The sequence below is a fragment of the Labeo rohita genome, chromosome 3, assembly GCF_022985175.1.
Source record: "Labeo rohita strain BAU-BD-2019 chromosome 3, IGBB_LRoh.1.0, whole genome shotgun sequence".
NCBI classification, from domain to species: domain Eukaryota; kingdom Metazoa; phylum Chordata; class Actinopteri; order Cypriniformes; family Cyprinidae; genus Labeo; species Labeo rohita.
Window position 1 is genome coordinate 51,929,566 of NC_066871.1, and position 23,697 is coordinate 51,953,262.

At 38.4% G+C, this 23,697-nt stretch overlaps 1 protein-coding gene and 1 long non-coding RNA gene across 2 annotated transcripts in view; both read right to left on the reverse strand.

Annotated features, from left to right (window-relative positions):
- The window catches only part of LOC127161351 (uncharacterized), a 1,226,263-nt gene that overhangs the window by 741,400 nt on the left and 461,166 nt on the right, over positions 1–23,697 (reverse strand). Inside the window, exon 4 of the mRNA XM_051104045.1 lies at positions 12,553–12,639. Coding sequence (XP_050960002.1) covers positions 12,553–12,639 — 87 coding nt within the window. The remainder of the gene's footprint in view (positions 1–12,552; positions 12,640–23,697) is intronic.
- On the reverse strand, positions 9,106–9,752 carry LOC127161706 (uncharacterized). Its single transcript, XR_007827155.1, has 3 exons — positions 9,717–9,752; positions 9,521–9,601; positions 9,106–9,432 (listed from the first exon to the last, which is right to left on the reverse strand). It is a non-coding gene; the product is annotated as an uncharacterized LOC127161706 (long non-coding RNA).

Genomic DNA, 23,697 nt, shown 5'->3' on the forward strand with positions numbered 1-23,697 from the left:
GCTGTACAGTATTAAATAGGAAATAGTACATCAACAATGCAAAAGGGCAACAGTAAACACTCAATTTTCAGGTAAAGGTAGTCAATCAAATACAATAAAATAAAATACAATATCGTGTGAAGAGAAAGCGTCCCTAACTAAGTAAGCCAGAGGCAATAGCAGCAAGGAACCAAAACTCCATCGGTGACAAATGGAGAAAAAAAACCTTGGGAGAAACCAGGCTCAGTCGGGGGGCCAGTTCTCCTCTGGCCAGACACAGAGGACTCACCTGGTACCCGTGGTCTTCTGCCAACAGCCGTTTAGGTGACGAGGTCTTCACTGGGGATCCGTTTCTGGGGCTCATCTAGTCGATGTGGTCTCCGCTGACATTCAGTGCTGTAGAGGTCGTCTCTAGGTGCTGATCCACTGCCTGGGCTGGGTACGGACTAGATCTAGAGGACTGCAATGACCATCTGATCTGGATACAGACTGGATCTGGTGGTTAAGGTGACCTCGGAATAAGAAAGAAACAGACTAATATTAGCGTAGATGCCATTCTTTTGACGATGCAGCACGTACATCAGGTGTTATGGGAAGTGTTCCCGGTTCCGGTTGACCTAATTAACGCAGCCTAACAATCCTTTAACAGATTTGAATTATAGAAATATGTTGTTGTGTTATGTGTAAGCCAGGTTAAAGAGATGGGTCTTTAATCTAGATTTAAACTGACAGAGTGTGTCTGCGTCCCGAACAGTGTTGGGTAGATTGTTCCAGAGTTTGGGCGCTAGATAAGGAAATGATCTGCCGCCCGCGGTTGATTTTGATATTCTAGGTATTATCAAATTGCCAGAGTTTTGAGAATGCAGTGGACGTGAGGGACTGTAATGTGATAAGAGCTCGCTCAGGTACTGAGGAGCTAAATCATTCAGGGCTTTATAAGTAATTAGCAAGATTTTAAAATCTATACAATCTTTAATAGGGAGCCAGTGCAGTGTTGACAGAACTGGGCTAATATGATCATACTTTTTGGTTCTAGTAAGAACTCTAGCTGCTGCATTTTGGACCAGTTGGAGTTTGTTTATTAAGCGAGCAGAACAACCACCCAATAAATCATTACAGTAATCTAATCTTGAGGTCATAAACACATTTATTAATGTTTCAGCATTTGACATTGAGAGCATAGGTCGTAATTTAAATATATTTTTGAGATGGAAAAATGCAGTTTTGCAAATACTAAAGATGTGGTTTTCAAAGGAAAGATTGCCATCAAATAGCACACCTAGGTTCCTAACTGATGACAAAGAATTGACAGAGCAGCCATCAAGTATTAGACAGTGTTGTAGGTTATTACACTGTTACGACCCTGCGTTCTACTTGCTCGCCTGCTGGTGGCGTTGTTCTTCCAGGAGAGCGCAGGAGATTGCACACCCCTGTTATCTGTTCATCACTTAATTATGGAGAGGATAAAACATTGGCTTCCACCACTCTTCTTCACTTCGTCCAGGGGACCGACATCCTCTGGAGAAGTCATTTGTTGCGAACCTTTATTTTACAGCCCATATCAACCTTTTGTCCTCCCCACCTGGATTATGATTTTCCTTTTTGATTTTGAATTCTAGACTTTGCTATATTAATTTATCTGTATTTTGAAGACTAATAAAATCTTGCAAGTCATTTCTTAAGTGTACTTGTATACTTTATGTACGGTCGAAACGAGCTGGCCGTAACATACACGCTGAGGTTTTAGGTCCAATAATTAACACCTCTGTTTTTTTCAGAATTTAGCAGTAAGAAATTACTTGTCATCCAATTTTTTAACTCAGCTACACAATCCGTTAGTTTTTCAAATTGGTATGTTTCACCGGGCTGCGAAGAAATATAGAGCTGAGTATCATCAGCATAACAGTGAAAGCTAACACCATATTTCCTGATGATATCACCCAAGGGTAACATGTAAAGCCTAAAAAGTAATGGCCCTAGCACTGAGCCTTGCGGTACTCCATACTGCACTTGTGATCATTATGATACCTCTTCAAGTACGATTTGAACCATGCCAATGCACTACCACTAATGCCAACATAATTTTCAAGTCTGTTCAAGAGAATGTTGTGGTCAACCGTATCGAACGCAGTACTAAGATCCAGTAGCACTAACAGAGAGATACAACCACAATCGGATGACAAGAGCAGATCATTTGTAACTCTAATAAGAGCAGTCTCAGTGCTATGGTACGGTCTAAAACCTGACTGGAAATCCTCACAGATATCATTTTTTCTGTAGGAAGGAAGATAATTGTGAGGATACAACCTTTTCTAATATCTTTGACAGAAATGGGAGATTCGAGATTGGTCTGTAATTAATTAATTCATTGGGGTCAAGTTGTGGTTTTTTAATGAGAGGCTTAATAGCAGCCAGTTTGAAGGTTTTGGGGACATATCCTAATGACAGTGATGAAGAGATCTAGAAGATCTGAGATCTAGAAGCAAGTCTTTTAGTAGCCTAGATGGAATAGGGTCTAGCATACAAGTTGTTGGTTTAGATGATTTAACAAGTTTATACAATTCTTCCTGACCTATAGTAGAGAATGAATGGAATTGTTCCCAAGGAGATCTATAGGACACTATCTGATGCAACACTGTAATTGATGGCTGCATGGTGACAATTTTGTCTCTAATAGTATCAATCTTGGATGTAAAGTAGTTCATAAAGTCATTACTGCTATGCTGATGGGCATAGTCAGTGCCTGTTGGTTCTTTATTTTTTGTTAACTTAGCCACTGTATTGAATAAATATCTAGGGTTATGTTTGTTTTCTTCTAAAAGAGTCGAAAAGTAATCAGATCTTGCCGATTTTAACGCTTTTCTGTACGATAGGGTACATTCACGCCCAGCAGTACGAAAAACCTCTAATTTTGTTTTCCTCCAGCTGCGCTCCATTTTCCGGGCTGCTCTCTTTAGGGCGCGAGTGTGCTCGTTATACAACGGGGTTGGACTGTTTTCCTTAATCTTCCGTAGGCGCAGAGGAGCGACCGTATCTAGAGTCCTGGAAAAGAGAGAGTCTGATAAACATCTTAATATATTGTTACTTTTTTTTTTTTTTTTTCATTTTTCCAACACTTTCTCTATATGTGTTTTAAATGTGAACCTACAATTCATCCATATCCCTAAATATTTTATAATTTTGACTTGTTCCAGTACCTGAACATATAGTTTCACTTTGACTTCAGGATTATGATTTCTCTTCGCAAAACAGACTAGTTGAGTTTTAGCAACTGATAACAGAAACTTATTGGCTTATTTTTCCACTTCATTAACTGCTGTTTGTGTGACTTTTGTTACATGTGATAGATTACATCCCTTCTTCCATATCACTCCATCATCAGCATAAAGAGATCTTCCTATATCTATTTTGACATTTTGAAAAACATCATTTATCATGATGTTAAACAATACTGGACTGCATACGCTTCCTCGCAGAGTATCATTATCTATTTTATATATTGTGGAATATGATGATCAACTTTTACCTGAACAGGGCTGTGTTTCTCGATAACACTGTCTCTTAGCGCGATACGAAGACTCTACAGGTAAATCTGAACTACAGGTGTAGCTTTTCTAGGCGTGTTCCCTGAACTATACCTTAAGATGTTACTTAAGATAAACCTTCTTACGTGTGACGTCACCGGGTGCTGTCCATGGCGGTGGTGCTGAATTTGTTGATATCATTCGATATTGTCGATTATTAATTCTGTGCACGGGCTGCTTCATTGCGTTATGTGTGAAAGCGGTGTTCTTTATAAAAGTGTTGATTTTAAATAAAGACACGAAACTCTTTCCTGTTAGACGCAGGGAACTTGCGAGAAACTTTTCCTTTGCTTTGCAAAACACATCACGTCAGGGAAGAAACCCATGGAAAAAAAAAATATATGACCAGAGCAACTCCCAGTGGTCACCACATAAAATACACGGGGATAAAATACATGACGCAGCTTTTAATAAAACAAAAATAGGACACCCTATTGAATTCCATGGTTTTCTGTATCAGGACATAATAATAATTATCTGGTCCTTGGCAGGTCTTACAATTTGGAAAATAAATCCTCAGATAAACATCATTACATGACATATTACACTGTGTCTTTATTCATTTAAGAAAAATAAAGCCAAGATGGAAAAGCCATGTGTGACAAAGTTAGGTCACCCTATAATTCAACTGCCTGTAGGTCCATTTTTAGCAGCAATAACTTGAAGCATTCATTTTCTGTGACTTTATTAGTCTCTCACATCATTCTGGAGGAATTTGGACCACTCTTCTTTTCAACGTTGCTCCAGTTTATTGAGGTTTGTGGGCATTTGCTTATGCACAGCTCTCACCACAGCATTTGAGTCAGGATGAGCTCTGAACTTGGACTGGACTATTGCAACACCTTGATTCTTTTCTTTTCAGCTGTTCTGTTGTAGATTTGCTGGTGTGCTTGGGATCATTGTCCTGTTGCATGACCCAACTTTAGATGTCGGACAGATGCCCTCGCATTTGACTCTAGAATACTTTGATATACAGAGGAGTAAGACTTGTGTTTTGTTCAGATGTAACTTTGCAGACCTAAACTGTGCTGCAATGTTTTTTTTTTTTAGATAGAAATGTCTTTCTTCTGCCATGCCATTTTTGTCCCATATTTTTCTAATGGTATTGTCATGAACTTCATCATTTAACATGTTAACTGAGGCCTGTAGAGCATGAGGTGTAGTTCTTGGGTTGTCTGCCATTTCTCTGAGCTTTACATGGTCTGATCTTGGGGTGAATTTTCTGGGACGTCCACTTCTGGAAGGAGAGGTGTCTGTTTTAAATATTTTCCACTTGTAAATAAACTTCAAATTGTTTGGAAATGGCCGTATTACTCTTCTCAGATTGATGGCAGCAACAATTGCTTCTCTAAGATGATTGCTGATGTCTTATCTACTTTGCATTTTGTTAACACACACCTGAAAGCTCCAGACCAGGACACTGCCAAAGCTTATGCTTTTATAGAGGCTGAAGGATTACAAATTTAAGAAACTGTTTAAAATATGCTGATCCTATGTTCTGACATAGCATCACATGAAAACATAAGGTGCAGTACATTGTATTTAGCATTTAAGGTAAATGTGATGTTATCAGACAAATGATTCTCTCAAGCAAAGTTTATAGCAAGAGGTTCCTGCCAGTTCCTGTTCTCTTATTGTAAGTCAAATGAGCCAGATTACTGAGATGTTCACCTTTTGTTTGCAATGGCTCTTGGTACCTCTGCCCAGTCTTTGAGTAGTTATGATGATTGGATTAGGACTGGTGTAAATGGTGCAGTCTGCCACACCTGAATACTTCATTTGCATGCTTTGTTTGGGGTTGTCACCCAAGGTGCTTCGTCTCCAGATCTAAGCACTGCCCCCCTAAAAGTATATAAACTACAATGTATCACTGCCTTAGTTAGACTTTTGATGACTGCAGAGCCAAGCAGCGAGTATCTGAATAAAGAGAAACTTCTGCTTCAGGATATTCAAAACGTCTCCTGGTCTCTAAGAAAAAAATTCACAACAAGGCGTTCAGACTTGCTGATGACCAGTTAATCAAAGGTATTTGATTAGCAGTGCTTGACTGTTATTTACCCTTTTAATTCCAATGTTAACAGTAAGGGTGTCCTAACTTTGTTACACACAGCTTTTCCATTTTGGCTTCATTTTTGTTCAGTAAATAATGACACAGTGCAATTTGTCATGTGTTGTTGTTCATCTGAGGTTTTATTCTCGAAATTTTAAGACCAGCCAAGGACCCGTTTTTTTTTTTTTTTTTTATGATGTCCTGATACACAAAACCATGGAATTCAACAGGGTGTCCAAACTTTTTCACATGACTGTATATAGTAGCACTACCGAATTTTGCTACTAATTTATAGCATTCTTTGTCTGTTTGAGTACGTCATTAATTGATATTTACCACACATCTCTGCCATATGTACATCAATTTGACATAGTCACCACTAGTAAGCTATTACTAAATATATTGTAAAAAACTTTAATTTGCTGTGAAGTTGCTTTGCAATGATATGCATTGTGAAAAGTGCTATACAAATAAATTTGAATTAAAGTGAACTGAATTAAATCACTAATTTCTGTAGTTGGATGACCTACTCAATAAAAGCACAACACACAAAACATATGATCAACAGCTACTATGACAGACAAAAAAGACAGAAAGAGAAGAGACCCAGCTTTACTCCAGCCGAAATGACCATTCTATTGGATAAAAACCTAAACCTTTACTGCCTAATAGTTTTCCAGCTGATGTACATTTGGATATTATAATTAAAACACTAACAATCATCACAAAAACACTTCAATTAGCCTAATTAAACACTGGCTGTTTTACAACTGAAAGAGTTGTATTCATATAGACTTACATGTAAAGAAGCTTCTTGCACAGTGGTGGCCACTAGTGGAGTGAACTGACAACAGTGATCAGGTTTAGCTGAGAGTGATCCAGACCAACCTTACAAAAGTAAGACTTACAGAAGATAAACTTAACTAAGAATGTTTCAGGAAACACATATTAATGATAAAGTGCAGCTTAAGGTATAATTTAAGAACGACATAATGTTAAGAAGGTTTTGGGAAATGCAGCCCAGTTCTGTTAAGCAAAAAATGTTTTATCCAGTTAAACATTCTGCCTACAATCCCTATTTGCTCCAACTTTATTAACAATCCTTCGTTCCAAAGCATGTCATAAGCATTTTCAATATCAAAAAATATGTCTCCTACCACTTCTTTATTGACTTGAGTCTTTCTTATTTCTGTCTATAAACACAAGGCAGCATCTATTGTACTTCACCCTTTACTAAAGTCACTCTGATATGGCGAAATAATCCCTTTCCTTTCTAACATGTAATTCAATCTGCATACAATCATACTTTTCATTATCTTACATAAATTCAATGTTAACGTGATAGGTCTATAACTTGTTGCATTATGTTTGTTCTTAGCAGACTTTAAAACAGGAATAATAACCCTGTGTTTCCATGCAGAAGGAAGTCTCCCTGTGCTCCACATTTTATTCAAAAGACGTAATATAAAATTCTAAGAAAAAATGGATACATTTTTAATCATCGTATATCATATCTTATCCTTTCCTGGAGATGTTTGTTTAGTTTCCTAAACAGCTTTCTTTAAATTTATGCAAAGTAAAATCCATATCAATATGGTCATTAAAGCCCTTTTCTCCATCATAATATTTGGATGTTGTTTTTTACTTTGTTCTCTATTTATTTTCATTTCTTCTGTTCTGTTCTCATTACTGTGTACTTTAACAAACACCTCTGCTAACATTTCTGCCTTTTCTTCATTAGTCACAGCGATTCTTTCCCCATTACTCAGAATAGGTTTACCAACGTTTCTTTTAAACTCACCCATATTTCTGATCATACACACACTTCACTAACATCTACTTTGTCCTCTGTTTTTCGTATAAAATGAAGTTATCAAATACGTACGTCTTCCTAACCTTTTTAAAAGCCTTATTTCTCTCTTGAATTGCTTTGCTACATAATTCTGTCCACCATGGAACTGATTTGTTCTTTTTATTCCTTTATTTTTTTCCAATCATTTCTTCAGCTGTATTATACAATACCTCACATAATTTTTCATTATAAATGTCTATATCCTCTATTTCCTCATTGTTCAACCTCACTGATGTATTTGAATGTTTCCTGATTAGCCATTTTAAATGTCCATCTATCTATCCTATCCTCTATATTTTCATTAACATTCATGTCTATTTTACAGTTAATAACATAGTGATCGCTCTCTATTGTTGAATCCTCTCAAATATCCACATACATTTCCCTGATAAACCTTCAGACACCAGTGTTAAATCTATAGAAGAGCATCAAGCCCTGACCACATCAATTCTAGTAGCTCTGCCATCATTCATACATATCAAACCCTTCAAATCAATCATTTCTTCTATTATCTTACCATTATGATCAGTATTATCACTTCATTATAAAGTATTATATGCATTAAAATGTCCACACCATATCACTTTCTGATTTCCCATTACCTTTTCTAATACTTCAATATTTAACCTGTTAAACGATTATAAAAATTAATGACCTTAACATTCTGTCCCTTTAAAAACACCTCTACTGTAATTGATTTATAATTATCACTCATTTCTATAATCCTATATGTAATTTCATTTTTAATAAATATAGCCACCACTCCAGCATTACCTGTCTGTCTATCTCTACTAATACCTGTATATCCTTGTATCACAAAGTCTAAATGAGGTTTCAATCAGGTCTCTTGTACACATTTAACCTGAGGTTTATATTCTTTATCTTCTATTACTTTTTTAAACTCATGTCCATTTGTGATTAAACTTGTTGTATTTCACTGTAATACTAATAAAACCATTAAAATCCTCCACGTTTCCTGTGAATCTACAACTTGACCCTTAAGTTTTTCATTTACTTGTTCCAGAGTAATTCCCTCAAACTGTAGATGTTTAACACCTGTTATTCTATTTATTATACCTATTGATTTCAAATTATTAATAATTGCATAATAGACCTTATATTGCACTGCACATTCTTTAGTATTGACTTAATTGTTTTATTTTCAATATTCAAAAAACTTAATCTTTCTATTAATCGCATTATTTCTCTTTCATATTCTTCTCAGTGTAATATGATATGCTCCACTGTCTCTGAAATACCACATTTATTACAATTACCTGATTCATGTTTACCAATAATAAATAATGACTGATTAAGAGCTGTGTGATCAATACAGAGTCTAGATATTATTGTGTTCTCCTTCCTACTTCCAAAGTTTTTCCTTCCATTTCCAACTTGTTTTTGAATGTTAACACCTGTTACCTGAGGGAAAGTTCCCACCTATATTCTGTCAACAATTACCCTAGAGTGACCCCTACTGGACACACACATACATGACAATGTAAAGTGAGGACAAACATGGCTCTTACGGTGTCAAATGATAAAACATGTGACCATAAATGCAATATGAAAATATTAAATACATATCTGTATAAACACATATCTGAAAACCAAAAAAGATGTTTTCATAAGTAAGGATTTGTCTATGAATTGAAATCAGTGAATTAATAAAAACATTAAGATACATCTGTAAATATGTTTTATGATAATTAACAGACATGTCACACCATCAGTTAAAATCAACTATTACAACATGTAAAAAGCCTTAAAAAGTTTAATGTAACGATCAGATGAATCAAGTTTAGAAAATGGCCAGATATTATATGTATAAACAAATATCCTTGAAAGCTGCAGCAAATATTCATAACATCATTGAGATGAAGATACATTTTTGCTGTAATTTGGCCTTTTATTATTAGAGAGTATTTTATTCACTATTTCCTCTCAGTGCTGTAAGTTCTTCCTCCCTGCAAAATAATTCAACAAAAGCATTTACTGAGCTCTCATGACTAAAGACTTTGTTCCAGATCAATGTGAATCATCTCAAAAACTCACCAGCTCTTCTTGCACAGATGATCTGAAGAAGAATCACAGTAGGAGCAGCAAACACTGCAAACTCAACAATAATCACAATCACTGCAGGAAAGATGTGTGGACAGATGAAAGAGAGGATTATAAGAAAAATCAGACTGTGAAACTTTAAATGAAATGAGAGGTATAAAATAACGAACAGTGCAAAGACGTGTCGTACCTCTGAATATTGATCCAGCAGTCCTACTGACTTGAGTTTGTGCTGGATCTGTGATAATGGACATATAAACCAAACATCATCATCATCATCATCACATCATACTTGAGCTTCACATCACAGAAATGATAAATGAACTTGTGCTGCTTCATGAGTTCATCATCTATTATCATGTTATTTCAATCTCAAGGTGTCAGGAGGAAACTGATGGTTGCTATTTACCAAAAATTAATCTAATGACACTTTAAAAGAATCTTTCTGTCCAATGTGATCTCTTTCTCATTTATAGATATTTGTATGTAAAGTGTGACATTTTGTGACAAGTTTGCATGAACACTGAAATGTAGAATATTTATGTATTGGCAGCATCTAAAACCTACAACTTTGTATGAAAACATTTTAAATTAATAAATGTTTATCAATCCTTTGAGGTTTCAATGCTGAACTCATGAATTAGCAGATTGATGTTACTGTGGTCGGTTCAACTGTGATAAAACAAGTGTAAATGAGTGAAGTGAGAGACTGCTGATGTGTGTCAGTGATGATGAACCTTGTGCAGGAGCTGCTGCTGTAGTTTGTCTTGAAGTCGTCTCAGAGTTTGATCTGCTGACTGGAATCAGTGTTGAAGTGACTGGAGCTGCAGAAGATGAACATTCAGATCATAATACTGTAGGACAACAACATCATATTTACATACTTGATCATTACATGACACACAGTTTGTGTTTCATCATCAGTGTTTCAGTGGCAGTTGATGTGAAGAGACGTGTTACTGTATAATTCATGTCTTCTTTATATGAGACTGAAACCATAAACCTTCAGCTTGTCCTGAATTAATGACATGATTGATTATTATAATTACTCCTACATGGGTCATGCTAGGCTTTCTGATTTGTGAAATAGTACAGTCTATTTGAGCCTGTATGACCCATGTAAGAGGTCAATTTTAGAATGTTTTAAGCATTTTTATGCATTATATAGCTTTGATCACTATATTTTACAATGTCAAACTTAAGAGTAATTCATGTGTGTGATATAATGGGATAAAACATTGATAATGGGCTGTCAAGGTTTTTAACTTTTTCTCTAAAGCTATTAACTAATAACTAACTAATAATGCCATTAGGCGCTTTCACATGTTTTCTAGGAGCTACCCAGCATGGTGGTTTCCAGAGAACCAATTTCTCCCCGTTTTCCTGGTTGCATTTTCACCGGCAGCAGGAACTCTGAACCCAGATAGCACATGTACATCTGCAAGATGTCTGTTAAAGATCACTTGATCTGGAAAGCATCTGCTGTGTACAAACATCTGACAGACATCTGTAGGTTGTCAGCTTTACATACAGTTTAAATCATAAACATCTTAAAGACATCTAATAGACGTCTATTTGACATCTGATAGGAAACGTCCAACAGACGTATTGCAGAAGACCACTCTAAAAAATATGATTTTCAGATGTAAATGCAGACGTCAAACAGACGTCTCCGTGATGTATGTGTGCTATCAGCGAAGCATCCGACAGCAACAACTTAATTCACAGCATTTACAATGCCAGTAACTGGAGAATGCCATGATCAGAACTGTTTTTGTTGTGTCGAAAGTTTTGCAATAACGGCCATGGAATGTAAATGCACACTTTATATGATTAAAGGAGCATGAAAATCTGACTAAATCTAATATGACAACTTGTAGTGTTACATATCATCAAAGCTGAGAAAAGAACACAACACTGCAGACAACAGGTAAACAAACTGCCAATATTATCGCCGTTTAAATAAGCACTGAATAAATATTTTTACTCAGCTTTTTAAAAATCATGTGTAGCTGGTGTTTCGTATCTGTTCGGTCAATCAGTGTACACTTACATCACTGATAGTACCTATAGACCTGATTTAGACCCTTCTCTGAAATAGGAGCTAATTTAGTTCCCCCAAATGGAGTTACTACAACTAAATATGTTCCTAGTTCCTGTCGTGCAAACATGTCAGAAAGTGAGAACTTAGGAAATGTTCCTCTGGTGTGAAAGTCGATATTATTACACAAGATAAAGTGGAGAAAGAAATGAAATGTCAAAAAAAAAAAAAAAAAAAAAAAAAAAAAAAATGGCATTGTGAAAGTTTTCACAAATCAGTCACTATCTAAAACAAGTTTTTTTTTAACAGTAGTTAAACATGAAGAACATCTATTTTCCACTACAGGTTTGATACTCCAAAAACAAAACAAAACAAAACAAAAAACACACAAAGTAGTTCCTACTAAAATCTATAATTAAGATGTCTGAAGTAGAGAAACTGAAGTAAATTGGACAAAAGCTTTAATGGTTTCATAGTCGTCATCTACAACCAAACCACGAGCTGCACCCTTCAACACAATGAAAACCACAAAACTTCAACAACACAAACTCCTCAAAACACCAGAAACAACATTTGAATAATAAAAACAAACAGGTCTTTACCTTTACTCAAAATGCATAATATAACACTTAATTTTCAATTAACAACTTTTTCAATTTAACTTTTTTGTGCCTTTGTTAAATAACATGGACAAGAAAGAATTCAGTAAAACTGACACCACATATATATATATATATATATATATATTTTTTTTTTTTTTTGACTGTACCTCGTTTATAAGTTACTGCTATTGTTGTAGTTGATGCTGTGATGCTGACAGGAATCACTGCTGTCACTGAATCATCTTGAGCTGTAAAGGATGAATGTTAGCTCTTATTAATCATACTGTAGAAAATGACAATCATATTTTATTTAATTAACAAACAAGATAACTCTACATTACACACTGCAAAGCACTGATGTGAGAAAAACAGTGATGATGTACCTTTAGTTTTGTGTGTGTTTGTAGTTTCATGATCCTGAGAGTTTGTGATGTGAACTGGAATCACTGCTGCCGTTGTTTTATCTTGAGCTGTAAAGATGAATGTTAGTTCAGATTATATTTTAACTTTGATGATCACATTATATAAAATGTTAATTATTGCTCTGAAGCTTCAACAGCAACACTTTTTGGACTGTTACACTTGATTTGAGTTTCTCTCTGTCAGACTGAAAGAAGCTTTTGTTCCTTCATTTTTTTTGCTTCAATGATACTAATAGTCCTTAGTGTTACTGATATTATGAGGACTTAAAATAATTAATTGGATTTTTTTTTCCTCACCCCGGTTTCTTGACCGTATATGTGACTGAGGTCTTGACTTGATTTCTGTGAGTAACTTCACATCTCCACTCTCTGTTGTCATCTTCATTCAGGAGTGTTGTAGTCAGAGTGCTGATACAGAGTCCTGATAAGAATAATATCTGATATCTGGAGTCTGATATTGTCAGTTTAACACCAGCCTGATTCACCCAGAACAGATGAATTCCCTCAGAACGGATCCAATCATCACAAGAGGCTCCAGTAAATGATGAATACAACTCACAGTAGAGAGTCACAGAGCTGCCTGCACTGATCTCAGTCTGTGAGGATGATGAAGAGACTGAAACACAAAATAACACACAAATCACACACTTTTCAATCATCATAGGAAATTAAATGGAGAATTTGCACTTTTTAAATCGACCATATAATTGTAAAATTACCATCAAAAACATGCAGAAAAACATGTGCATCAGCTACTTGTTTTTCATAATTCACATATTGTCGGCAGGTGTAAAGTCCATAATCTTCTTTTATGATGTTCTTGATGTTCAGAGAGCAGTCAGACCCCAGACTCAGTCTCTCATGTCTCTCTGTGTCTTTCTTCTTTATCCCTAAAGCAAACAGTTCAACTGATGCTGAATGTCTGATATTATAGATCCATGAAGTTGATTCGCGATCAGGAAGATCATTATTACAGGGCAGACGGACATTTTCACCAGAACTGATGAACACATGAGCAGCATCCACTCCACTGGTACCTGAAACACAAGAACATTTCAGTGATCATTATGATATATATTAACAAATGAAGCATCATTAACAAACCCCTGTGTCAGCAGGTCATTCTCAGTGTCAGATGTCAGTGCATTCAGGAATAAATCCATATTTGTAAATGTGACTCTGAGATGAGAACTTGAATGTCAGGAAGAACAAAGCATTTGTTCATGCAAAAATGCATGAACGTTGTTTTGTTTTGTTTTGTTTTGTTTAATTAATAATGGTGTTGTGTGAACACAGCCCGAATGTGTGAGAATTCACACCCATCAGTCCAAACTGGGTTCAGAGATCATCAGTTCTGTGTGAGTTAAGATGTCAGTTCCTCTTCTGAGTTTCTTTAGTAACCTGTGCGGTCAAACAAACTGAGTTCTCACAGCCAGCAACATGTTTACAAACCTCAAAAGTGAGATCACCGCCCTGAAAATACTATAAAGTGATGTGACATATGGCCATGTATGGTGTCCAGTGCTCGGAATTTGCGCTCTGCATTTAACCAGTCACACACAGCAGTGAATAGTGAACACACAAACACACACTGTGAACACACACACACAGAGCAGTGGGCAGCCATTTTTGCTGCAACGCCTGGGGAGAAGTTGGGTTTGGTGCCAAGAACACAAAGATAACCAAAGATAACCATTAGGGTTGAGAGGGGAATAAAGAGAGTTACTTTGACCACACTGGTTTTAAATATGGAGAAATACAGAATTATACTTTCATTGGCATATTTTAAAGAATCTTTATCTCTGTGTGCAGTTGCTTGGCCTGCATTTAATTATTACATGACAAATGCAGATGATGAAAAGTGTGTTGTATTTGTTTTCAATGATATACACACACACAGTCAGGAGCTCCCTAGTAAAATATTCCAACTGTATGTGAAATCATTCCCACTACCCTCATTCATGTTCCCTATAGTTAAATGAAAATGAGTGGGTGAATTCAGTGTGCTGGAAATGCTGGCATTTTAACATAGTTTGTGTTTGATGTTTAATTTACACTTACAAAAACTGGCAGATCCAATAATAATGAAAAGATTTATCTTGACCTAGCATGTGTAGTGGAGGTTGCCCAAAATACAACAAAAGTTGAAAAAAAAAAAAATAATAATAAAAAAAAACAAAACAAAACAAAAAAAAAATATATCTGAAACAGGAACCGAACCCAGGTCACTCGTGTGATGAGTCCAAACCACTAGACCACATTTAATTCTTATTAGTACTTGCACTCAGACTTTACTTGACTCCCAGAACGAAAGTCAAGCTGGCACCACGAGTGGCTAAGACCCAGCAAACAGGGGACTTCCCCAGGACGTTGCAAACGTACGTTTAGGTCCTCAGTACCTCCGCTTTGTAACGTCCGCTGACGGACGTTCTGAGGACGTTCACTTACGTCCGCATTTGGTCCTCTTTTTGACGTTCGCTGGCGGACATTCGGAGGACATTCGTCCGAACCAGTTTGCAAACGACCCTGTTTCGTCCCTCATCTGCCATTTCCAATACAACACTTGAAAAATCCAGTCGCCCATGATTGGAATTTATCATCAGACCTGACACCTTGCAACTCAGACAGAGTTCATCAAACTAAAGACAAATAAATAAAAAATAAACCCATATTGGATTTTAAAGGGTATTATTCCTGAAAACAAAACCCCTTTTTTAACTGTTATAAGGAAATGAAAAAGGGAAAGACTGGCATTATTATTATTATTATTATTATTATTATACTATCGTATAAACTATATATTTGAATTCATTGTAAAATTGTATTATTTTATTATTAAGATTATCATGAAGGAGGGAGCACCTCACGTGATCTTACGCAACCGATCGTCATTTCAGCAACTGATGTTTACAATTTACAAAAATACAGTTTATAATTAAAAAATAGATTTTACTTTAGGCAGGTCGTGATTTGAGAAGGCAAAACTGATTAAACATATGAACTCACTGTCTGCACTGTCTGACCGCTTGGTCGTTAATTAAAAAAACAAAAAAACAAAAAAACAAAAAAACCTTATATTTAACGAAAAGAAAAATGCTCCAAATGTTTTTCTAAATTAACTTAATAAAAAAACGAAACGAAATATAATCACTTTACCATTACATACAAAACTGAACTATTTTAATTGCTAAAACAGTAGTATAAGCTGTTTTGGGAGAAGGGGGTAAAAATGGGCTCGGGTCGGACTCAGGCTGCATGGGGCATTGCTTTCCTTGCTCCATGCGGTTGTGGTATGTTTTCAACATATTATACAGACAGTGTTACTACAAAAACATAAGATGCAGTTTCCTCCACCTCCACTATCCAATGGACCGTACAGCAGCTGTTTTGCAGTCGTGCATTGGCTGTTGTGAAAGTGCTGACGTAAGCCGGCCTCAGACTACAGGATTTTTAGCCCGATTTTGCCCCGACTTTCCCTGACGGCTGAAGGTCTGGAATTCATGGCAGCTTTCATTGGCCAAGGCCCGCCCATAAGGCCATTTGACCGACATATCAAGCAACCAATCACAGTTCGTTTCGTTCAGCGTCACGTTTCGGTGCATGGAAGTGTACCATATGCATCAGACGTTTAGCCAACATTCCGTGTGCATGACGTCTGAGACTAATTGGATAGTGGAGATGGAGGAAACAGCTTCTTATGTTTTTGTAGTAACACTGTCTGTATAATATGTTGGAAACATACCACAACCGCATGGAGTAAGGAAAGCAATGCTCCATGCGACCCGAGTCCGACCCGAGCCCATCTTTTTACCCCCTTCTCCCAAAACAGCTTATACTACTCTTGTTATATCTGATATCCTGGAATCAGATCACCCTTGCACAAACCCTTGGGCGCTTTCTCAAATCCATGTATATGGTAAGTGCACACATGAACCTTTGGGCACTTTTCTAAAATCCATATTGTGGTATGGAATGCACCGGAGTTCTGCGTCCATTTTACAATTCTTTATGGTAGGGATTCACGCACTATGGCCCGTACCCTTTCTTGAGTTGGTTAAAACCCTGGCCACCTTGGGACCCACTCCTTATGAGCATCTGCCAGGCTAAAGTAACGGTAATACATGCGCTAGTTCCTGCACATTCTCTAGGATATGGGTTAACGCTCAAACTCGTGCCCATCCTCTGAGTTGGTTGTCCCCGGTCACCTTGGGCCCCACTCAACTTGTGCATTCTTGAGCAGGGAGTTACAACTTATGTTCTGTACTACGGTTCATGAGGGAACCTATGCAGAGCCCGCGTTAGCCCCCTGGGTGACAGGCCAAACCTAGGCAAACCCTAGGCACTTGGCAGTATCCCCTTAAAGTAATACCTTCTGTTTCCAAGCTCCGAGCTCTACCCCGGGTCCAGTGTTTTAGACCACTTTCAGGTAAGTCTTTGGGTATGCAGCTCAGGCTCTGGCCGTAGGGGATAATGTCACTGACATCCAACACTACGTCTCAGGGGCAACTAACTTAAGCTTAAGGGAGTTGTTACTTAGTGCTCGCCTCTATGATGACAGGCACTCCCCTTAGCATGGCAGCGTGGGTATAACCATTCCCCATAGCGACGCAGAGGACGCAGTGTCTCGTTCCCTTCTCAGGGAACCAGGGTTACAAACGTAACCTGAGATGTTTTGAACAACACAAACTGACAACTTGATCCCAATCAAAACCAAGATTGGATTTTGTGATCTAATCCAAAGTCACAATCCTTATTGTGATTTTTCAAGATCTTATCCAATTCAACAGCCGAAATCCAAGCACCCAGATAACAAAATTCCTCAGGCCCAGATCAGGCCCACACCTGACACTTTCATCTGGCCCATATACCGCATGGAATGATGGCACTTGGGTGGTCCACTACTGTTTGCCAGTTTTGGGCCACAAGCAAGCCAAAGAAAGGCCCAAATGCCAGCCATGAATAAACCAAATATAGCAGAACTGGTCCAAATCTGGGCTACATTGATTTTAACTCTTACCCAGATGTGGCCCGGGGCCCGTATTCACAAAACATTTTATCTTACCACTAAGAGTTCTCCTAAATAGTAAGAATTTTTTTTTAGCTAAAGGTTTTCCCTTAAAACAATACATCATAAAGCTAAAAGTAACTCATAACTTGCCGATTTAGGAAAAAATCGTAAAAATAATAGGCTTGTCACTCTTAAATTTAGGACTCCTACATTTTTGTTCGAAGAGTATTTCACAATGTGTTTTAGCACTAAAACTAGCTCCTACGTCTGTGAAACGTAAGGAGTAGTGAAGAGGACTCCTAAGGCACTACGACCAAGCCACAAACTATCCTAAAATGGCTGTTGCCGGCTATCTGCCTCACAGCATCGTGATTTTGAATAGAAATATTACAAAACCTCAGAATTAGACACTTTGACAATCTGCCAGTGATAACCCCAAAAAAAAAAAAAAAAAAAAAAAAAAAAGAACGATCCAACCGCATGTCGGCCCACGTGTGACACGCTCATATCAAGAAGCGTCCAAACTGCAAACGTGTTCAAACAGAATGAGCTTTTGTGTTGACAAAGATGTGACGTGGGCAGTGGAATAGGAAAAACATAAACGGAGATGCGACTAAATGTCTTTTAACATAAGTGCTGCATTTTGTAATGCCGTTTCATGCATGAGACCCTGCAAGAAACGTGACTGCAACAGCCAAACGGGTTCATGTTTACAATCGCACTTTTCAAAATATTTCTATGAATAGGCCTAAATGTCTGATAGAGACCCCTCCCATATCAGCCAATCACTGTGTGCATAGTTAGTAATCATGCTAACATCATTGGTAGCAATGAGGTCAACCCCTCCCTTACTTTTATCTAGCCAGTTGGGAAGATAAATATAAATTTTATTGTATTTTATTGTATTTTATTGTGATGAACTTCCCAAAACTATTTGTCACTGTTAAAGACAATTATTATGTATTATATACCTATTATATACCTACAGGTACTACCAGAAGCTACGGCAGGTGTTATCAGAGATGGAAGAGCGGGACATCATTCGCAAATCCAGCAGCGAGTGGGCATCTCCCTTAGTCCTTGTGTGGAAGAAGAGTGGAGATCTCAGAGTATGTGTTGATTACCGATGGTTAAATTCACGCACCACAAAGGAGGAAATGCATTGTTCAGCGCAATGGACCTCACGTCCAGCTTCTACAACATCCCCATGAGTGAGGAAGACAAAAAATTTACAGCTTTCACCACTCCTCTAGGGCTTTATGAATTCAATCGTCTTCCGCAGGGACTGTGCAACAGCCCAGCGAGTTTTATGCGGCTTATGATGGGTATATTTGGAGACCAAAACTTTCTCATGCTATGTTATTTGGATGATCTCCTAGTGATGGCTCCCTGTGAGGAAAAGGCCTTGGAGAGGTTGGAGATGGTTTTTGAGAGATTGAGTGCTCACGGGCTGAAGTTAGCACCCAAAAAATGCTACTTCCTTAGACGGAGTGTAAAGTTTCTCAGCCATGTTGTGAATGAGCACGGCATTGCAACTGATCCAGACAAAATTGCAGCTATTACCGCCATCCCCAAGGAAGATCAAATCCTTTTTGGGTATGGTTATGTATTACCAACGGTTCATCCCCAATTGTTCTAGCATTGCCAAACCGCTCTTCACACTGACTGCAGCAACCAAAGGAAAAAAGGTTACTCAAGAGGTGGTGCTGTTTTCAGGAAACTCAGCTCATCAGACTGGACTAAAGAATGTGCCCTGTCTTTTGAACAACTTAAGTCGGCCCTTTTGAGCTCCATTGTGTTGGCGCACCCGGACTTCACCCAGCCATTTATCCTCTCTACAGATGCCTCACTGGACGGTATAGGGGCAGTCTTATCACAAGTGCCTGTAGGGGAATCCAAGGTGCGGCCAATCGCCTTTGCAAGTAAGGTGCTTACTCGAGCTCAGTCCAACTACCCTGCGCACTGTCTTGAATTTCTTGCATTAAAATGGTCTGTCTGTGACAAATTTAGCCATTGGCTAAAGGGACACCCTTTCACAGTCTGGACAGACAATAATCCATTGACTTATATTTTAACGAAACTGAAACTAGACACGTGCGAACAGAGGTGGGTGGCTAAGTTGGCCCCGTACACATTCGACATCCAGTATATACCTGGCACCAAGAATGTGGTTGCTGACGCACTGAGCCATCAACCATTTGTCCCTGCTAACGTGAGTTAGACTCATAGACTCGTGGCTGAGTCTTACGATCGCCTGCTGGGACAGTCTGAACTGATAAAAGAAGAAACGGTACAGGATTCGTTTAGGCTCAGTGCGAACAACCAGTATGCTGAGCATCCATTAGAGCAATGTTCCTTGTCTTCTGATCAAGTTTCCACTGTCTTCGAAGCTCAGACAAAGTGGGAAATGGGAGCAGAAGGTAGAGCACTTTCCTGGCTTGCTCAAGAAACCCAACAAATGATTCCTCCTGGTCAGAACCCCTTACCTGTTTACTCTCTGGAGGAGCTTTGTGAGAAGCAAGAAGGTGACAATGTGCTCTCAAGAGTTCTTCTCTATGTGTGTCGAGGAAGAAGGCCGTCTCGGAGAGAAAGAGCCAAGGAACCTTACAAGGCCGTGAAACTGTTAAAGCAATGGGACAGATTGAAGCTGTTGGATGGCATACTATACCGTGTCCGCAAAGATCCAGTGACTAAGTTTACACGTTACCAGTTCATAGTTCCTGATTCTCTGGTCAGCGAAGTATTGCGTGGCATCCATGACGAGGCAGGCCATCAAGGCCAAGGAAGAACATTGTCTTTGGCTAGACAGAGATTTTCATGGGTTGGACAAGAGAACGACACCCGAAACTACGTGAGATGCTGCCAACGCTGTGTGGTCAGCAAAACTCCTGAACCAGAAGGGAGAGCCCCTTTAGAAAGCATCCGTACTGTCTGTCCATTGGAACTGGTCTGTATAGACTTCTGGTCTGCCGAGGACTCTTCTGGCAAGAGTGTAGATGTTCTTGTGGTAACAGACCACTTTACGAAAATGGCAAATGCATTCCTGTGCAAGAACCAATCAGCATCTCAAGTCGCTCGTCACTTATGGGATAAGTTCTTCTGCGTTTATGGATTTCCACAAAGAATCCATTCAGACCAAGGAGCAAACTTCGAGAGCAGGTTGATTAAGGAGCTGTTGCAGATTGCTGGCATACAGAAGTCATGAACCACGGCATTACCCCGAGAGCCAAACAGGACTGGCCACAAATGCTGCAAACCCTGGCGTTCGCTTACAACAGTACTGTCCACGAATCAACCGGCTTTGCTCCGTTTTTCCTTATGTTTGGACGTATTCCTAGATTGCCGGTCGACTTGATGTTTTAGAATGTGGATCGTGATAACAACTTTGCGGACTATGATCAGTATGTGAGGAAACTGAAGGACGATCTCACAGAAGCTATGTTAGTTGCTCAGGCCAACAACACCGCAAGTCAACAACGGCAAACTGACTAATATAACAAAGACATCAAAGGCCGAGACATTGAGGAAGGCGATTATGTGCTCTTCGCCAACAAAGGAGAGCGTGGATGACGCAAGTTAGCCGACAGGTGGGACTCAACATTGCATGTTGTGGTGTCTGCGGACACAAGATGTCATACCTACCGTGTCAAGAATACTCGGACCAATCAGGAGAAGGTGGTTCACAGGAACTTACTCTTACGAGCCAACTTCTTGCCCATTGAAGAGAGTCAAGAACCAATCTCCGATGAATCAAACTCAGATTATGAGACTGACGAGTCTGTGATTGATACTACTTTTAATGGATCAGAGGATGCTGGTAATGAAACTGATGGAACAGTTCCTCCCCCAGCATGTCCACTAAGTTCATCAGGGGAAGACGGAACCAGAGATCCAAGTTCTATTTCAAGACTAGAGGATGTCCTTGATGGATTGGTTCTTGAAAGTGAGAATCTGGAAACCGTTCAGAGTTCTGAGCCTAACCTTTCTGATATAGAAGTGGAGGAAATTGAACGTGACATGACAGAGTCAATACCAGCTGACCAAGTCCCTGGAGAGACTATTCCATCGCCTTCTGATACCGCTCAGCCAGTCAGAACAAGGGCTGGCAGATTGGTAAAACCAGTTAATAGACTTCAATTTATGACCCAGAAAACTCTACTGCGTAGCCCCTCACTTAGGCTTCTCAGGTCAAAAGCCCCTTAAGTCAGGTTTAAATATTCCCTGTTGGTGTTATTCATCTGGGGTATTGTTCAAGTAGTGATCATTTTAAGTATCTGTGAAGTAGTGTCTATGGTACTTCTTTTTTTTGCGGGCAGACACTAGAGAGTCTGGCCAACTTTCTTTTGTCGCTCTCCCAGTAAGTTGGGTAACACATATGTTGCATGAAGATACCGTGTTTTGATAGAGTGTGATCACATTCCCCAGTGGTGTCCATTAGTCACTAGTATTGGACTAGTTTTGTAAAGTTCAGCGGGGTGAATGTAGCCAGTTGGGAAGATAAATATAAATTTTATTGTATTTTATTGTGATGAACTTCCCAAAACTATTTGTCACTGTTAAAGACAATTATTATGTATTATATACCTACACCAGTTATTTTGTGTTATAGTGTGTAGGGACTTTAATTATGGCGTTTTATTTAAATGGGACTCTTATCCATGTTGCGCGCTATACCTTTGGGGAGTTACGTCAGCCTCAGACCGCGATTGGACGCAGGCGAGGCAACATGCTAAAAAGTTTTCTCCTCATCTCGGTTAAATCTGTGTGTAAACGTGGAGAGAGGATAGCGTGATGAACGCAACATTCTAATTAAGTGTCCCATGTGTTACAGTGTCCCATGTGTTGCGGACCAATAAAACCTGACGTCTCCGGAGTGACATTCTTATGTACAGATTGGGATCTGCTACATTAGCTTAAGACTTCTCTTTATTCCGTAGTAAAATTTTGACGCAGTTTCCAAATGAGAGATGCTACGTGATAATGTTATGCTCATGTGCTGCGTCTGATGATTCTATGAGTGCAGTTTGAGTGACAATGTTTATGCTGTTATTTTTGATTCTGTAGACGTCAACAAATCTGATGTTATATTCAGTGTTTGCTATTGTATTCCAGTTTGAGGAGAGCAGTGTATAATGTTTGTCAATGATGTTAGTTTATTATGTTAAGTTCTGATGGTGGATCCGTGTTCTCTATTGCAGATAAACCACATGCATCCATGAACCCTGTACACATATGCCCTGCATATCTACAATCATACAGTCAAACTTCTGTCCGCTGATAATCATCCAGTCTGTCCTGAGTTGAACCAACTGCAGTAACAATTGTATATCTCAGAGCATGTACGTTTGATTCCTGCTGGTAAATATAACTCCCCGATGATTCAGCCTCACCTTCCCAATGTGCTTGGCCTCTGTCATTTAGAGACTGAATAGAGCTAAAACATTCACTTCATCTGAGTGCTATCAAGAGCTCTCATTGACTTCAGTACCCAAACCTCTCTCAGTGTAACCCAGCTCATCCTCATGTATTCTGTCATCTAGACAACATCTCAAGTGTATGTAAAGGCTGTCTCCTTTCACTACCATTGATCATCTCATCTTATGATCAATAAAGTTGGTTGAATTAATACTCCCTTCTGCCTTTTGAGTGGTCTGACCGACACCTCCTGCTCGCTATGATACCTTACTAGCCCTAAAAATTCAGGTAGCCCTTCGCTACATAATATATCAATGAATGAAAATAATAAAATACCACCATAAAATCGGATTCAAAATAGAATAAACTATTTTTCTTTATTAGAGAGCTGTTGAAATCAAAAATACACTCTTAATACGAAAATAATTCAGCATCAGATGATTGAGTGTGAATCTGTCTAGTTTTAGTGCATTCAGGAATAATCCAGTATGTTCTTTATGTAACACAAGAATAAACTGATCATGTTGAAATGAACTCTTTCCCAGACTAATTAAACTAAATGTCTTGTAGAGAAAACAGAGATTTGTTTACCTGTGAGAAGTGAAGAGAGAATGATCAGTCCCAGCAGACACAAATGACACTTATCAGCCATTTTCTCTTTCTGTCAGTCTTCCTCTTCATTA